General features: G+C 46.1%; 1 protein-coding gene across 1 annotated transcript; it reads right to left on the bottom strand.

Moving 5' to 3' along the window:
• Positions 1 to 12,754: 12,754 nt before the first annotated feature.
• On the bottom strand, positions 12,755 to 17,022 carry LOC311588163 (C-type lectin domain family 4 member F-like; the record flags this gene model as incomplete). Its single annotated transcript, XM_084765643.1, is given in 5 exon segments — positions 12,755 to 12,920; positions 13,443 to 13,561; positions 14,368 to 14,772; positions 14,776 to 14,906; positions 16,995 to 17,022. Coding segments are annotated over 5 exon segments (849 nt in total).
• Positions 17,023 to 17,708: the final 686 nt, after the last annotated feature.

The raw sequence follows: 17,708 nt of genomic DNA, 5'->3' as shown, positions 1-17,708 counted from the left end.
CAGCTCTGCATTCTGGGGTCTCGCTCCTGTTCTGACAAGGCTGCATTTGTGGAGCTCAGGCTAGCGCAGAAGGGCGCCGTGGGGGCCTGGCTGCCTATATTGGGTCGTTCCCTTCATCACGGGGACCCACCCGTCCTCAGGTTGCTGTTTAGACAACGCCTGAGAGATGCGATCTGAGTTGGAGATACTCCTTGGGACCCATTAGAGATGCTCTGTCCCTTCCAGGACTCTGGAAGCAGAGGTGTCCTTTGAGGGAATTTCCTCGGTTGTTGCCCCTGGATAGTTTTACGATTTACCTCACAGGTGCTGGGAAACCCTACTTTTCCTACAGTTCTCTGCTTCCCCTCCCAGAGTTCACTAAGCCTTTTCTTTTATCTCTGGCATCCTAGCACAGAACTCGCCTGACCTAGAAGAGATCTGCACGTGTCCATTCATCCACACTCACTTCCCTCCAGTGCAGGTTTACACAAGCAACCCTAAGAAGTACTTAACTGAAATCGAGTTGGGAGCCAGCTCAAAAGACCTTAACATTTTTTTTACATGTTAAAAAATCAACTCCTTAGTGGGGCGCGGTGACGCACGCCTGTAATGCCAGCACTCGGGAGGCAGAGGCAGGCGAATCTCTGTGAGTTCAAGGCCAATGCATATAATCATTACACTTTGCTCATGAGAACTCCCCCACGGCTCCCCTCTGTGTCCTTTGTACCTCCCTGGACTGCCGACCTCCCACATCAGCCCCAGGAGGGTTTCTAGCTACTGCCATTCCATAGAGGAGGAGACAGGCACAGGAGGCTGGCTCTCCCAGCTACAAAGTCCAAGGTGGCGCCTCGCCCATCCCTTGCCTGGCACAGTCCCATGAGACTCTGATAGCAAAGATGATTTCTAAACCAGATAACGTAGGAGCTCTGCTACTGTCCAGACAGATGGAGAGGGCCCAGGCAGAAGGTGGGCAGAGCTGGGAGAACCCCTGCGGAGAAGCTCGACTCAGTTCGGGTGACTTTTCCACAGATGTGATGAAGATGCAAAGAGACAGCTGAGGAGGGCGTAGATGGCCAGCCCTGGGGTCTGTAGATCTAAGAGGGAAGATCACAAGAAAGGCAGGACTTTGGGAAGGCTCGGAAGGCTATGGGAGGCTGGAGAGAAGGTTCAGCTGGTAAAATACTCACCCTCAGGAACCTGAAGACCTCAGTTTAGATCTCTGAAGTCCACAGAAAAGCCAGGCTCCATGGCTTCAATCCTAAGGACGGGAGGATGGGTGGCAGAGATGGAGGTTTCAGCTAGCCTGGACCATATGGCACAGTCAGGCCACTGAGAGACCCTGTGTCAAACTAAAGGTAGAAGATGTCTGAGAGCTGACACCCATGCTGCTCTCATGACCTCTACATCTGCACTCCACGCATACATGCACACACGGCCACACAAATGCATATTGGTAGGGGTGGGGGTCGGGTGGACACTGCAGATCACAGCCCAGCTCTACAGCAGGAGAGCCAAGGGGGCCTCCCACTTCTAAAGTTCATGGGCCTCACCATCTCCCAAGTGAACACCCAGGCCTCTTCCCTCCTCTCCAACTGTCACTGAGACTTGGAGATCACATTGGGGCTTCTGGGGTTCATGGCACTTGGACCACATCAGGAGTCTCCTGTGGCCCACTGAAGGATCCATAGTGCTGGCTCTTAAAACTGAAGGCAGTAAGAAGGGAAGATGCACCTCGCGCATGTGCTGTCCACCCAGGAGCTCAGGCAGGAGTGATTCTGGGCCTGCATTTCGGGATCGGACCTTACGGCGTGTGGGGATGACTTGCTGGAAAGCTGAGTTACTTCTGCTTTCTTTCATTTTGCTAACCTTCCTTCATCATCTGTCACAGAGCTGGCAAGATGGCTCCACAGTGGGCAAAGGCAAGCTTGACCCGAGTTCAGTTCCTGGACACCCATGTAAAGGGAAAGAGAGAACCAACTTGGCAAATTGTCTTCTGACTTCTACAATCACACCAAGGCACACAAAAATAAAGGTTTTTCTTTGTTTGTTTTAATATAGTTTATTAATTTATTCATATTACATCTCAATTGTTATATCATCCCTTGTATCCTCCCATTCTTCCCTCCCTCCCATTTCCCCCTTACTCCCCTCCCCTATGACTGTGACTGAGGGGGACCTCCTCTCCCTGTATATGCTCATAGGGTATCAAGTCTCTTCTTGCTAGTCTGCTATCCTTCTTCTGAGTGCCACCAGGCTTCCCCATCCAGGAGATCTGGTCAAATATGGGGCACCAGAGTTCGTGTGAAAGTCAGACCCCACTCTCCACTCAACTGTGAGGAATGTCCTGTCCATTGGCTAGATCTGGGTAGGGGTAGTTTTTATTTGTTTAATTCTGTGACGTTTTCTTTCAAAGTACCCACTAAGAACTGCTCCTCGTCCCCCCAGAAAACTAACTGTGAGACCCACAGCATCTCTTTTAGAGTCATGCTCTCCCAGCAATTTGTAGAACTCCAGCTTCTGTCGGTTGTAAGCTTCCATCTGGGGGCCCTGGAATACCAACAGGACAACACTTGTGGTGGGCATGGCCACAGCCTACTAGTAACCCCCAAGCAGTCCGCGTCACAGACAGCAGCTGTTTGGAGCTCCCATGGGGGCAGACAGGGTGGACACACACTTAAGGACAACAGGCTGGCCACTTCCTCCAAATCATCTGAGGAGCTCTGTCTCTTCAGATGGCTCCAGGCAGTCTGTGGAGAACTTCCTCCCTCTGGCTCTGTCAACCTCTGGAGGAGAAGTAGCCAGCCTGGACCTGAACACTGATCTTAGGGTATTAGCAACAGCCCTGTCCTCTCTCAACCCCATCTTTTCTTTTGGGACAGGGTCTGTCTACATAGCCCTAACTGTCCTGGAACTCACTGTGTAGACCAGGCTGGCCTCAAACTCACACAGATCTGCTGCCTCTGCCTCCTGAATTCTAAGATTAAAAGTGTGCACCGCCATGCCCAGCTCACCCTGCTGTCTTTTGACAGTAGGTAGCTGGAGTGATGTATGGCTTCTTGTATTCCAGAATACCAGCACCCCAGGCCTCTAGCTCACAGGGTCTTTCCTATGCGCTTGCGCCTTAACTCTCTCTCCTCCCTCCCACAGGACTGCCTCTGTGAGAGCTGGGATTATAATACTGATTCACTGTTGAGTCCCTAAAACATAGGAAAATGGGCTGGAGAGATGGCTCAGGGGTTAAGAGCACTGATTACCCCTCCAGAGGTCCTGGGTTCAATTCCCAGCAACCACATGGTGGCTTACAACCATGTATAATGTGATCTGATGCCCTTTTCAGCATTATATACATAATAATAAATAAAACTTTTTTAAAATAGTAACTTTTAAAACGTAGGAAAGTACTTGGCCCACAGAAGACAGACACACAGTAAATATTCCTCAAATAGAAGCATACTGGGGTGAACTTCCTCAGAAGAAGTGTTTAAAAGCAATCCCAGGGGTTAGAAAGATGCCTGGCTCAGCAGTTCCAAGTATGTGCCTGAGTCTGTACCTAGCACCCATGTGTAACTTCAGCCTTCAGGGGATCCAATGCCCTTTTCTGGGCTCTTCAGGCACTCATGGGCACATAACCACACACAAACACATACATATATTGAAAAAAATGAATCTTTTTTTCTTAATTCATGGAAATTGCTAGCTTGAGTAAAGAAAGCACAAATAAGGATGTAGAGCATTTGCATAATAAAATGTTAAACTTAATGCAAACCATATGCCCATGAAACGTCTATTTAAAAAAAACTGCTCATATACGCAGAAATTTTCCCCAAAGTAGGACATTGTTTAATATTAACTCCTGATGCCACAAATCTAGGAAAACCCTAAAATAAAGACTAACAGTACATATAAGGAAAATATAATAGTTACTAGGAAGTGACTATTGAGTGCTAGGCCTGAGTAAAACATCTGTGTAACATAGGGGAAGAGAGTCAGGAGAGAGTCTGAGAGTTGGAGACTGGGGAGGAGTGCTGTGAAACACTGTCTTCCGGACTTGGCAAGACCGTTGTACTCAGGAACTGACAGCATCCGCGCTTATCTGCACAAGATCTGCACAGGATCAAGCTATTCTGAACTCTAGCAGAGATGGGAGAATCTGTGATGCCCTTCGCATTGCCGACGAGCTGATGGCTGCTGAGGAACATGAAGTCATTTTTCTTCAAGGGTGCAGCTACTGGACAGTTGCCCATGGTCCAGAGAAGAACCCCACATGCACAGGTACACAATTTAATCTAACTGAAATGTAAAAGACAAAATTAGGAAGAGAGAAGAAGTTATCTAGTGAGAAGAGGATATAAAAGGATAATAGGAGAGGGGGAGATATGATAAAATTATATTACATATACATATATATAATTGTGAATATTATTCTAATTAAAATATTGTAGACCGTTATGTGCACATTTTGGATGTATGCGTATATACAGAAACAAACAAGCCATTTTACTATGGCTGTAAATGTGAAATATAGACAAACGAACTTTTAGAAATTAAATCAAGCAAAATATTAAAAGAAGACCATAGCCAAGTATGGTGGCTCATGGCTGTAATACTGGGACCCTCAGGAGACTGAGGCAGGACAAGTTTGAGGCCAGCCTTGGACTACATGGAAAGCCTGTCTCAAAAGAAAAAAGAAAAAAGCATCATGACTATACAAAACTGAAAAGAAACTTCATCTCTCAAAAATGACTAAGTCTACCTACATAACGTCAGCAACAGGAGGGACAAAAGTGCCCTGCCACGGTCAGCTGCAGAGGCCTCAGGGGGTCCCTACATCTTTTAGGAATTAACCTCAGGTAAAGTCAGGATTTATGGCTTCCAGGCAGAAAGCCATGTCAGGGTGAGCCAGTGTGAAACAGAATTAGGCTTTATTAAAACTAATAAATACACTGGCAGGCTACCTCACAGAGGGAAATGCCATCTATTGAAAGGCATTTTCAATGTAGGTTTGTAAGTGCAAGGGGTGAAAGAGAGAGACACGCAGGGAAAAAAAGAAAAAGAAACATACCCAAATGTGGATATGGCCTCCTCAAGAAAGAGTCACAGATAAGTGGTGGCTGTCAAGTGACGTCTCAAATGATGCTAAGGCATGATTTTCCCTTTTCCCTTTTTAGTAGGTGAGATTGTAAGGTGTCTTGAATGGGATTCCAATCCCATAAGTAGAGCCAGAGCCGCTGAGCTTCCGGCAGGGGGCAAGCATGTGCTTTCCCTATAGAGAGGGATTTTGATGAGCGTTCTGGAGAACAGCAGGTGTACAACTGGGAAGGAAGGAAGGTCTTAAACAAATAATAATTATGTCCCATTTCTTGGTTCTCAACTGGCCTGAAAAAAAAAAAAAAAGGCTTCCGCAAGTCTCCTGAGTGAGAGGCTCCTGTCCCTAAAAAGATCCCAGTAACTTTTTATTTTTATCATGTCTCAAAATGATTTTTTTTTTTAGAAAAACCCTTTATTAGCATTTTGATAGATTCTGTAACCCACTTAAGGGTGATTGGGGAGTCCCAGCTTTAGTGAGAGACCTGGTGTTAAGGAGCAAAGAGTGACAGAAGAGACGCCCTGAGGCAGGCAGTGCTGGTGCACACTTTAATCCCAATGCTACACTTCCAACATGTAATGGCACGGGATACACATTAACATTCCAAAAGGTAGGGAATTGTTGTTTTAAAAAAATGAAAATCCCAACCGTTCCATTTTACCAATGAAGACTCGGGAGCCAGATGCTGGGGTGAAAACTTCCCAGCTCAGAGAGGCAGAGAAAGCACCCAGCTGACCTTCCTACTCAGCTCACGTCCCAGAGGAAGAAAGCCTAAAAAGCTCACTAGCTTAACTGACAGCTCAGGAGGAAAAGGCCAAAAAACTCAAGGCCAAAAGCTTGCTATCTCGAATCTCAGAAAACATCTTCTTATCCGCACTGTCTTTTGAAAAAAAATTTTTTATTCACTTTACATCCCAGTTATAACCCTCTTCCTTGCCTCCTCCTGGTCCCACCCTCCCTCCATCTTCCCCCCTCCCCCTATTCTAGTCTTCAGAAAAGGGAAGTCCTCCACTGCCTCTACCAACTGACTCCAGCCGAGCAAGTCTCATCAGAAAACTTGCACCCTCTTCCTCTGTGACCTGGCAAGGCTGGCCCGCCAGGGGAAAGTGATCAAAGAGCAGGCAACAGAGTCCATGGCCGAGACAGGCTCTGCTCTTCTTACTAGGGGACCCACATGGAGACTGAGCTGCCTATCAACTACATCTGAGCTGGGGACCTACGTCCTCTCTGTACGTGGTCCTTGGTTGGTGCATCAGTTTCTACAGGGCCCCCTGGGCCCAGATTTGTTGGCTCTGTTGGTCTTCTGAGGAGCTCCTGTCCTCTCTGGGTCCTTCTATCCCCCCCACTATCTACCTGTCCCTTCTATTCCATGCCCCCCCCTTCTATCTACCCAAAGTTTGGCTGTGAGTCTCAGCATCTGCATCAATCCCCTGCTGGGTGGAGTCTTTCAGAGGACCTCTATAGTAGGTGCCCATCCTGTTCCCTTTCTTCAACCATTTCCAGTGTCCATTCTATTTGCCTTTCTGAGTGAGTATTAAGCAATCTTCCTAGGGCCCTCTATGTTACTTAGCTTCTTTAGGTCTCTGGATTGTAGCATGGTCATCCTGTACTATATGGCTAATATCCACTTATAAGTGAGTATATATTATGTGTGTCATTTTAGGTCTGGGTTACCTCACTCAGGGTGATCTTTTCCAGATCCATCCATTTGCCTGCAAATTTCATGATGACCTTGTTTTTTAATAGCTGAATAGTATTCCATCGTGTAGAAGAGTACCATAGTTTCTTTATCCATTCTTCGGTTGAGGGACATCTAGGTTGTTTCCAGATTCTGGCTATTGTGAATGGCGCTGCTATGAACATAGCTGGGCAAATGTTCTTGTTGTATAATGGGGCATCTTTTGCGTATATACCCAGGAGTGGTATGGCTGGGTCTTGTGATAGAGCCATTCTCAATTTTTTAGAAGGTGCCAGATTGATTTCCAAAGTAGTTGTACAAGTCTGCACTCCCACCAGCAATGAAGGTGTGTTCCCTTTCTCCACATCCTAGCCAGTATGTGCTATCGCTTGAATTTTTTTATCTTAGCCATTCTGATAGGTGTTATATGGAATCTCAGAGTTGTTTTGATTTGCATTTCCCCCTGATGACTAAGGACATTGACTCAAAGTCCCTCCTACTATTGAATCCCTGTCAGCTGGTTTTTTGTTCCACCTCTTGACTAGGGTTAACTTAACTAAATCTTGTATACAAAAAGCTCTTGGATTAAAGGTGTGTGCTAGGGCTGTCTGAACCACACCATATTCACCTGCTTACAATAAACAGAAAGTTCTTAGATTAAATATGTATGTTAAGGCTCAACCACACCAAACAAAAGATAGATATTTTACAGTTCACTATCTTAGGGTTCACAATGGGATCAAGTATCCTGCAACAGGGAATGGATCATATCGACAAAATACTGGACCAAAGCAAGACTGACATGTCTGGGAGCCATGCAAGGGGAACAGCAAACAGCTTTGGAACTCATGGAGGGCGGTCCACCATGGTTAGCACAGCCATGATGGGTGGTGCTTTGGAGAAGCCAAGCCCCGAGGACTAGGTGTCCTGAGGACTTCATGCTGTTATGGAGTTTCACTTTGCTTGTTGCCCACATGGTCATCACATCCTTTATAACCTATGAGTCGCATGAAAACTCTAGAGGAGTTTCCACTTATAATAATAGTAATTGATCTTTTCCAAGTATTGCTGCTGGAGTAAATTAATGATTCAACCACCACCATTAAATTTTTTTAGAGCTGTAGATTGTTAGTAAAGTTAGGCTAAGATGTTTTTGTTAGTGGCTTTGATGCAGAAAATCTTGGGGGAACAATGTACAGTTCAGAAAGAGAGGGCTGTGGTGGCAACATACCTTTAATCCCAGCACCCAGGAGGCAGAAGCAGGCTGATCTACAAAGTGTTGTCTACAAAGTGAGTTCAGGACAGTCAGGGCTGCACAGAGAAACCCTGTCTTGAAAGGAAAAGAAAAGAAAGAAAGAAAGTTCAGAAGGGACACTCTTGGTAGTTGAGTGAGGGACTCCTTGAGGTCAGGGACCAAGAACAATGATAGTCTCGCTATTAGTAGTTGATGTGCCTTTCTTGCTAAAGATGGATTGCTGATCCAAGGTGATAATTTCTTGAATCTGTCGTAGTACAAGAATTGCCACCCAAACCACCCAAACACCAATCTCAGTGAGATATTGATGGTTTATTGAACACAACAGCCAAGGTTGACCATGGTCAGGAACACAGTAGACTTGGGAGCCACACAGTGATTCTTCTGGTCTGCTTCTAAGGCAGGACTTTTATTTAAAAAAAAAAAAAACACAGCCAGGTAGCAACCAGGTAACAAAACTGTAACCCGATGTAGGAAATAGAAGAGAGGGTAGCATTACATCATTTGACAAGCTAGACAAAGCATTTCTAATTGACCTTTAATTTGGTTGGTTCTGCGGTTGGGGGACTTTACAGAGTGTCCAGGTAACAAAGTTTGAGAAATGAAACCATAGAGATAGAATCATTGAAGGCAAAACCTGGAAACTTGAACAGAATTTTACCTTATAATCAAGATAGAGACTAAAAAACAAAATGGCTACATACACTATGCTAAAGGCTGAAGCAGGTTTCAACAGAACCCATTTTTGCCCTTGGCTTCTAATAAAAAAATTACTGGTTAAAGGCTGAAGCAGGTTTCAACAGAACCCATTTTTGCCCTTGGCTTCTAATAAAAAATTGCGGGTGGGTAGATGTGCACTCTGAGGATTTAGGGTAGAAATGTTTATTGGTTTTGGTTGGTTGGTTGGTTGGTTGGTTGGTTTTTCAAAACAGGGTTACTCTGTGTAGCCTTGGCTGTCCTGAACTCGCTTTGCAGACTAGACTGACCTCAAACTTACAGGTTCACCTGCCTCTGTCTCCCCAAGTGCTGGGATTACAAGTGTCTGCCACCACACCCAGTGTGGTTGATTGTTTATGTATATCCAAGTTTAGATTTGTGATTCTTTTAAGATTTATTATAAGATTACTTTTTGAGATGAAGAATAAAATGAATGATTCTTTGTGGCCTTAAAGTGCAGCATGCCAGTAAGAGAACTGGCTGAGGAAAACTCCTTGCGTGCTTACACTTCGTTAATCTGTAACAAGCTGTTTAGACCTGAATGTATGTGGGTCTTTGGGAATAATCTGCTTTTCACTTGTAGTACATAAAACATCTAATCATGTGAGGATATTGAGGAACATGCTGTTTTTTTTTTACTTATACTCACTGTAATAATTTGCTTTAAAATAGCATCTAATCACATTGTAATTTTTATACTGCTTGAAAGATTTTGCAGGGGTATATAAGCTGGGAGGGGGGGAATAAAGTTGTTGGAGCCTTACTTTGTCCACCAAGTATGCGTGAGTGTGTGCCTACTTTACATATTCACCAACCCCACATCTCCTCCTTGGATCACTGAACTCATTGTCGGAGCTGGCCTCCAACATCAAAAACCAGCCAGGCAAAAATCCAAACTCTGCATCTCCACGTCTGATGTCCAAATGCTCTTCAGATCTCCAACTCCTTTCAGATCTGTTGACTGCAACACACTTCTTTCTCTTGGGCTGCTTCCACTCCCTCGTAGCAGTTTACCTTGGCAGGTATCCCATGATTTGGGCATCCCCAACATCTTGGGGTTTCCAAGACAATCCAGGCTTCACCTTCATAGCTTCACACAGTACTACACTAGGCCTCCATGCAGGAACACCCCTGACACACCCCTGGCTTCAGTGCCTTTCCTCATTTATAAAGGAAGATTGTATTACCCCTTCAAACATAGGAATCTATAGGGGTCATTCTGATCCAAACCACTACAGACATAAAAAACTAAGGGTAATTTGAGAGGTCATATGGGAACCTACTAAAGAAGCTGCTTATAATATATACATATAAATGGAGTCACCAAATAACAATAGAAACAATGTCCCAACTAGACTTTCTACCAAGTGAAACCTCCTATGTCAGGAACAGATTACATCTGCTTGAGCCATTGACCAAAGGGGTTCCATAGAAAACCCCCAAACATCTCAAATTATTGCCAAGGCTATTGGTTTACAAACTGATGGTAAGGCCCTATTGATGAAGACAATGCTTATGTATCTCACCAAACACTGAGAAGTTGAGCTGGTACCTAACTAGAGTCTTTCCTGCTACTGACTAATGTTTATGCTACCAAAAGGTACTCTGCTACCAGAGTAGAAAGACAACTACCATCTGAACTACAACCCTTCGATCTACAATGGTGGCTTCCCTGAATGATACAATGGTGCAACAGGGCCATAAACACTGTAGGAGTACACAATCTCTCAATGGATTTAAGGCCCACTCCATGAGATGAAATCTATGCCTGGCACTGCTCATGTGACCAAGAAACTGAGACTAGATAGGCCATAGGCCTAAGAGAAAAATTAATACTATTGTTATGGAAAAAATGTAGTAATAAAATGACCCCTAATGGCTTTCTGCTATACTCATAGATCCGTGCCTCACTCAGCCATCAACAGAGAAGCTTCTTCTTGCTGTAGATGGGAACTAATACAGAGACCCACAACTGGACAATATGCAGAGAGTGAGGGATCTTGGACTATTCAGTCTTAAGTAGGATGTCTCTATTGAAGCTTTGCCCCTTGAAGCTCAGGGAACGATTTGGAGAGGAGGCAGGAAGACTGTAAGAGCCAGAGAGGGTGGATCACACCACAGAAACTATCTTCCAGACGTTAACAGGACTGACATACATATGAACACGGAGACAGTGTCAGTGTGCACAGGGTCTACAAAGGTTCAAGCCAAATGGGTCTCAACACTGAGACGGGGAAGTGGACACAGGATCCCATGCTATCCCCAATTGAAAATGCTTATAAAGGAAAAATAAATTTTCTCCAATGGCGTCACATTGGATATATAAAACACACTTAAGGGTAGGCCACATGCCATAGGTGGGCAACACAGAATAAATTCAATGGTGTTTCTGTAGATATTTTTCTCTTGTATTGCTTTGTTTGGGCATTCTTTTTTAAACCTTACTGGACTTCGCATATATATTATAAAAGTTCCAATTTTCTGTTTTTATGGGTTTTGTTCTCTCTCTCTCTCTCTCTCCCTCTCTCTCTCTCTCTCTCTCTCTCTCTCTCTCTCTCTGTTTCTCTCTCCCCCTATGTGTGTATCTCTGTCTGTGTGTGTTTCTTGTGTTTTATCATTGTTTTTCATGTTTCTTGTTTTTGTTTGCCTATTTTCTAAAAAGAAAGAAAAAGAAAGCACATTGTTGGATAGGTGAAAAGATGGAGAAGATCTGGGATGAAATGGGGGAAGGGAACCATAATCAGAATATATTTGTGAATTTTCAATAATAAAATAAAATATGGAGCCATTTGACTCCTATGGCTACACACAGTACCCATACCCATACACACAGAGAGAAGAAGAAGAAGAAGAAGAAGAAGAAGAAGAAGAAGAAGAAGAAGAAGAAGAAGAAGAAGAAGAAGAAGAAGAAGAAGAAATAAAAAAAGATATTAAAATGGGTATAAATGAGGTAAAGTTCTGTTCAGCCAAAAACATAATAATAGATCTAACAGATTCTACTTCTTTGGTAATATTGAATTTATTTTAATGGTGTGTGTGTGTGTGTGTGTGTGTGTGTGTGTGTGTGTGTGTGTGTGTGTGTGTTTGTATGCATCTGTGCAAGTGTATGTGCACATGAGTGCAGGTGCCCACAGAGGCCAAAAGAGGGCATCAGACTCTATGAAGCTGAAGTTACAGGCAATTGTTAGCTTCCTGACAAGAGTGCTGGGAACCGAACTTGTGTCCTCTACAAGAGTAATGCTCATTCTTAACCACTGAGTGAGTCACTTTTCTAGCCCCCAGGTTTCCACATTGTCATAGCTAGAGGAGCTCTTCGTCTATAAACAACTAGAAAACATGTCACACTAACAGACAGGAAACTCCTATTTCCAGATACAGAGAGAAAGAGAGAGGCCATATAAAGACAGAGATTAAAAGAGAGGAGAGAGAGAGAGAGAGAGAGAGAGAGAGAGAGAGAGAGAGAGAGAGAGAGAGACCCAGAAACCCACATGTGCTTCCTCCTGCATTGGTAGAGTGTTCCACAGACACCAACAGAGAGCTACTGAGGTTCTCATCCTAAGGTGAGCAGAAAGAGGGATTCCCTGCAAAGATTAGTGAGGTGAGTGAGAGGGTGGAGCAGAGACCCTACCAGGCCATAGGACAAGGGAGAGAAACAAGACCCCATCTGTGCACTAAAGAAACCCGTAGAACACCTGGGATGACTTAGGAAAGCCTTGTTGGTCATGTGATAGCCCTGCTGCTATGTGCACAGTCACTGTGAAGCCTCTAGAAAGGGGGTCCCTAGAGGAAACAGAAAGACCCGAAGGACAGAGGCCAGCCCAGGGAGGTGTGTGAAAGCAGCCAAAGGCACAATCAAGCCTCGAGTTTCTATCCAGTCAGTGTTTATTGAGGCTGGGGATGGACAGGCATGTTGGGAGTGCTGAAGGGACACCAGCATGCAGGGCAAACATGTTTTAAATGGTTAAACAAAGGGGCAGCATAGGACATAAGAAGGCCTGAAGTGAAGTCAAGGCTTTTGGGAGTCTCAGGGAAGAAAGACTCAGCTGCGGCCCATTGTGGCCACAGCCTGACCCGTGGTCTTCTTGCACACCCAGTGGTAGGTGGCTCCACAGGCCATGTCATTCCACAGGAGCTGCATGTGGACACAGTCTTCAAACTCTCCGTTGCCATGTTTCCAGTTGTCCGGCTGGTTTTCCCCCCAAAACCTAGAAGAACATGGCTTTATTCTGCTAGACAAAGCTGGATTCTTTCCTCATGCATAAGGGGGGGGCCTCAGGATGGGGATAGGACTGGGACCCTAGGAGCTCTCTGAGGCTACCCTCCCTCCCAGGGTCTGCAGGGGCATCCTTCACAGAATCAATGCTTGGAGGCCTTCCTTCAAAGGGCAAGGGCCAAGAAGGCAGGAAGCCAGTAAACAGATGAACTCAGATAAACAAGAAGACAATTTGTCTGCCATCCTCCGGGGCCTGTCCTTTATTGATGCTGTTCTGTTGGTCTCATAGGTCCACATACTACACTTCATATCACCCACCACAAAGATTGCACATCATACACTGTACATGTCATACTCATCACATATGTCACATGTATAAAGACACATCACACACACACACACACACACATACACATGATTAACACTCCTCACTGGACAGGACCATACACAAAGGACAGTAAAGCCTGTCCAAGACAGTCAGTACCAGACAGTGCTAAAGAGAGGTTAGACTTACCCATTACTCTGAGCAGGATTGAATGGTGTCCCATCTGCCCAGCGCCAGTTGCCTTCTGTGCCCCTGTCAGTGAGCCTGATCCAATGGTACACAGTATTCATGTGCCGTTCCAGGAATGCCTGTGCAAAGGAGGCAGTGCTGTGAAGAGCTGATTCTCTGGGCCATCCCTTCCCTGAGCCCTGAACAGGAAGCCCATCTCAGTGCAGGAGCATCCAGAACCTTCCATGACTTATCCAATATCTAGAGCAGCAGGTAGGTTCCTCTGCGGAAGCCCAGCCTCCCCTATGTTGACTGTCTTCAATAGCCCTCACCCTTGAGAAGGGGTGTGGCTTTGCTGGGACAGGAGTCCTAGTCCTAGTTGATTCTTTACAGCACTGTAACAAGTCCTGGGGGAGCCACAAGGGACAGTTCTGTAGGTTGATCAGAACCAAACTGAACCCAACCTAGCATAGTCCTGTCTTAGCCTGGTGAGTCCCTCCAGGGCCCTAATGAAAGGCCCTCCAAGGACAGTGTTTCCTTTGAGAGGCCTCAGATGTGTAGGAGTCGAGCTCCCAGAGGGCCTCCTCATCAGCTTTCCACGGCCACTAGATCTTTCGATCTAGACTGATGGGCAGAAAGGAAGGCTGGCAGGAGCTGAGGGGACGCAAGAGGGAAGCATCCCCTATACTGAAGAATGGGACAGACTGTCTTTTCCTTCCCTTCCTGCTGGCATCTGCTGGGCCCTGGTCCTGCCCAGAAGGTCTTCCTCCTTGCCTGAGCAGGTGGCAGTAGCTGGCTGCAGTCCCACCTCAGTACGGAGTGCTCTTGGGAACTCAGTCAATATTTGTTGGCCTGGTGGGGACATGAGGGGCTCTACCACCCATTAGGGGGACAAAAGTCTAACAGTACACCAGCCCTCAGCCTGCCCCAGCCTCACAGCTCTGACCTGCTCTGCCTGAGACGTCACAGATGCCAGGTGCTCTCCCTGGGACACACAGAATTGCTCAGCCTGGTGCCACGATTTCTTGTCGTGAGAAAAGTAATACAGGTTTCCCTGGAAGACTTTCCAGCCCTGCATCTCCAACTGGGCTTCCCCGAGGCCTCTGCCCAGCACGTGGAGCTCAGCACTGGTGTTTTCTGCGCTGCTCTTTAAGAGATCTTGGGTTTGAGACGTCATAGCCTTTGCCTTTTCCAAATCTCCTCTCAGACTGTGGATATCAGCACTGGGCAGCTTCAAGGAGTTTCTCAGAGTCTGGGTCTCCGAAGCCAAGGTAGCAGACCCCTTCAGCACACCTTTTGTCTGCTGGATGTCAGCACTGGCGTCCTCCAGATGGCCCCCGAGCTGCTGGACCTAAGAGCTAATGTTGTCCATTTGGCACTTCAGCATCTGTATCTCCTTGTGCCAGCTGCTAGAAGTCACCTCACAGCACCTAAGCCTCTGGATAGCCTCTCGCATTTCCTCCTCTCCGCCGAAGTGGAGATGATCTGACAAAAGCAAAACAGGAGGCAGGGAAGTTCAGGCGGCAAATCAGAAAGTCCCTTCACGTTCCTGAGTATGATAGTTCATACTGCCAACTTGGAAGATCTAGAACTATCCAGAAGACAAACCTCTGGGTGTATCTATAAGATAGCTTCCAGAAAAGTTTAACTGAGCTAGAAGGACCTGCCTTGAATGTGGGCTTTACCATCCTGGGGGCTGGGGATCCTAGACTTAATACAAAAAGATTTAAAAAGAAGAAGAAGAAGAAGAAGAAGAAGAAGAAGAAGAAGAAGAAGAAGAAGAAGAAGAAGAAGAAGAAAAGGCTTACTTATAAAAGCTCATTTAAATTAAAAAGAAAAGCTGAGCACCAGTGTCATAGCTGTTTCCTGACTGTTGCAATGTGATCAACTACCTCAAGCTCCTGTTTCCATGCCTTCTGGGCATGGAGAACTGCGCCTTCAAAATGTGAGCCAAGATCACCACATCCTTAGGTTGCTTTCCTAAGGTGTTTATTGCAGCAGTTTGATGCCTCCATACACAGCTCTGAGTGATCCCAGGGCAGCCAGCCGGTGCCCGCAGCTACATAGACTCTGCGCATGGACCACCCAAGGATGCAGGCCTGGAAACAAGGTGCATGGGGAGCTGGCTGCCTGCTGCACACCCGTGAAGGCGTTAGGGAAAACTGAAGGCCCGGCCTGGGTTCAATTCCCAGAACGACCGAGAATATTTTTTCTCAGATCACATGACTAAAAAAGGAGGCTTAAAAAGAGAACATGATTTTTTTTTTTTTTTTTTTTTTTTTTTTGGTTTTTCGAGACAGAGTCTCTCTGTGTAGCCTTGGCTGTCCTGGACTCACTTTGTAGACCAGGCTGGCCTCGAACTCACAGCGATCCGCCTGCCTCTGCCTCCCAAGTGCTGGGATTAAAGGCGTGCGCCACCATGCCCGGCCTATGATTTTTCTTTTTATCCCTTTTTATATGAACCTCTCTAAGTAAACAACTCTTTAGTCGTGACAAGCAGTGACTACCTGAGGTTGAAGTCAAGAGGGAGTTGGAAGTGATCACCAAGGGTTGCAAGTCGACTCCGGGGAGGGGATGGTGACTTGGTGCTTCACCTTGAGAGAGAATATACTCCTTCCTCAGGATTTATCAGATGGCATGCTTTAAATATGTGCCCAGCATTTACCTCTGCTGGGTCTCAAGGAAGCTGCGCTCAAAAACAGAACAATTTTGGGTTTGGAGCTATAACTCATTGGCTAGAATACTTGTTTAGTTTACACAAGGTTATGGGTTCGGTCCTCAGCACCACCTAATCTGAGCATGGCATCACACACTTGAAATCCTGGTGCTAAAGAGGTGGAGGCAGGAGGATCAGAAGTTTAAGGTCGTTTTTTTTGTTTTGTTTTGTTTTGTTTTTGTTTTTGTTTGTTTGTTTGCTTTTCACTTTGAAGCCAACCTGGATGGCATGAGACCCTGCATCAAAAAAAAAAGTTTAAAATAAAATGTTTTTAAAAACTTTTATTGAATGTCTATGATTTACATGTCATGTTCCAAAGTCCCTCTCCTGCCCCCAGTAAAATAAAACAAACAAACAAAAAATCTTGTCACAGAAGCTGCACTGTATCACACAGTATAGGCTTTTGTCCACCTATGTTTACTTTCAAATGTTCATTGCTAAGAGTCATGGGTCTGGCTGGAGGCCCACACGATCGGTACCAGATCCTCACTGGGACTGCGGTTAATATGTTTTTAGGAGGAAGGTGGGAGCTGGAGGTAAGATGTGGGAAGAGAAACTGAAACCAGGGTCTGTGCTCCTCAACGCCCAGCTCCCCTAGCCTTGTTGGCACCATGACTACTTACTGTCGGGGTCCTGCTCAGTAGATTTGCCTCCCTCTGGCTGGGCTATTAAGGAAAGATCTTCATTCTTCTCAGCTCTCCAAGGCTGTGAAGCTGAGATAGCCATGCCTGGGTCAGCTCATAGCCCTGACATGGTAGGCTGACTGACCCACACCAGTTAGGGTTCCAGAAAGAGGGAGGGGCACCAAGGACCCCCTCTCTGCCCCTCCCACCCCACCACCACCACACCCCCCCTACAGTTTCCCAGGAGAGCCTCCGTTCTCATGGCGCAATGGGCTATGTTGACTCCAGGTCTGGGCCTAATTTGGGGGTAAAAATGTTACTTCAGAGAGCAGAGATGTCCAGAAGACTGGCCTCTGGATCCCTTGGGACTTTTGCACAGGAGAACCAGTTGTGGCTCACATCACCTGAGAACTTACCCACCACAAAAAAAGCCAGGAGAGAGAGGAACACAGTCATAACTGTTAATCCCAGGATGGCCTGGACATGCCTCTGTGTCCTAGGAGCCACGGGAGCCTGCATGTACACCAGAAGAGGGCACCAGATCTCATTATAGATGGTTGTGAGCCACCATGTGGTTGCTGGAATTGAACTCAGGACCTTTGGAAGAGCAAGCAGTGCTCTTAACCTCTGAGCCATCTCTCCAGCTGCCCCCCCCCCATTCTGTTTCTTTTCCCAGACAAGTTTCCTAATTCCCACAACTCATCTCTTCTCTCCAGGAGCAACCACAGACCCTTGTTGGCCTCCACCTCACCCTGGTGTGGGATGCATTCACTCTGCAAACCATGCGTGACACAGCAGAGATGTGACCATCAGAAACTTACCAGTCACGCATACTCATAGCCCAAGAAAGGACACATGTCAGTGCCTCTGTGGTGTGACATCTCGGAGCACAGCCACCAGCAAGGCCTGGAGAGTGTGGGAGGAGAGAGCTACTCCGCAGCCGCCGCG

Source organism: Acomys minous (assembly GCF_964271855.1).
Source record: "Acomys minous genome assembly, chromosome: 17".
NCBI lineage: Eukaryota > Metazoa > Chordata > Mammalia > Rodentia > Muridae > Acomys > Acomys minous.
This window is presented reverse-complemented; position numbering and strand designations above follow the sequence as displayed.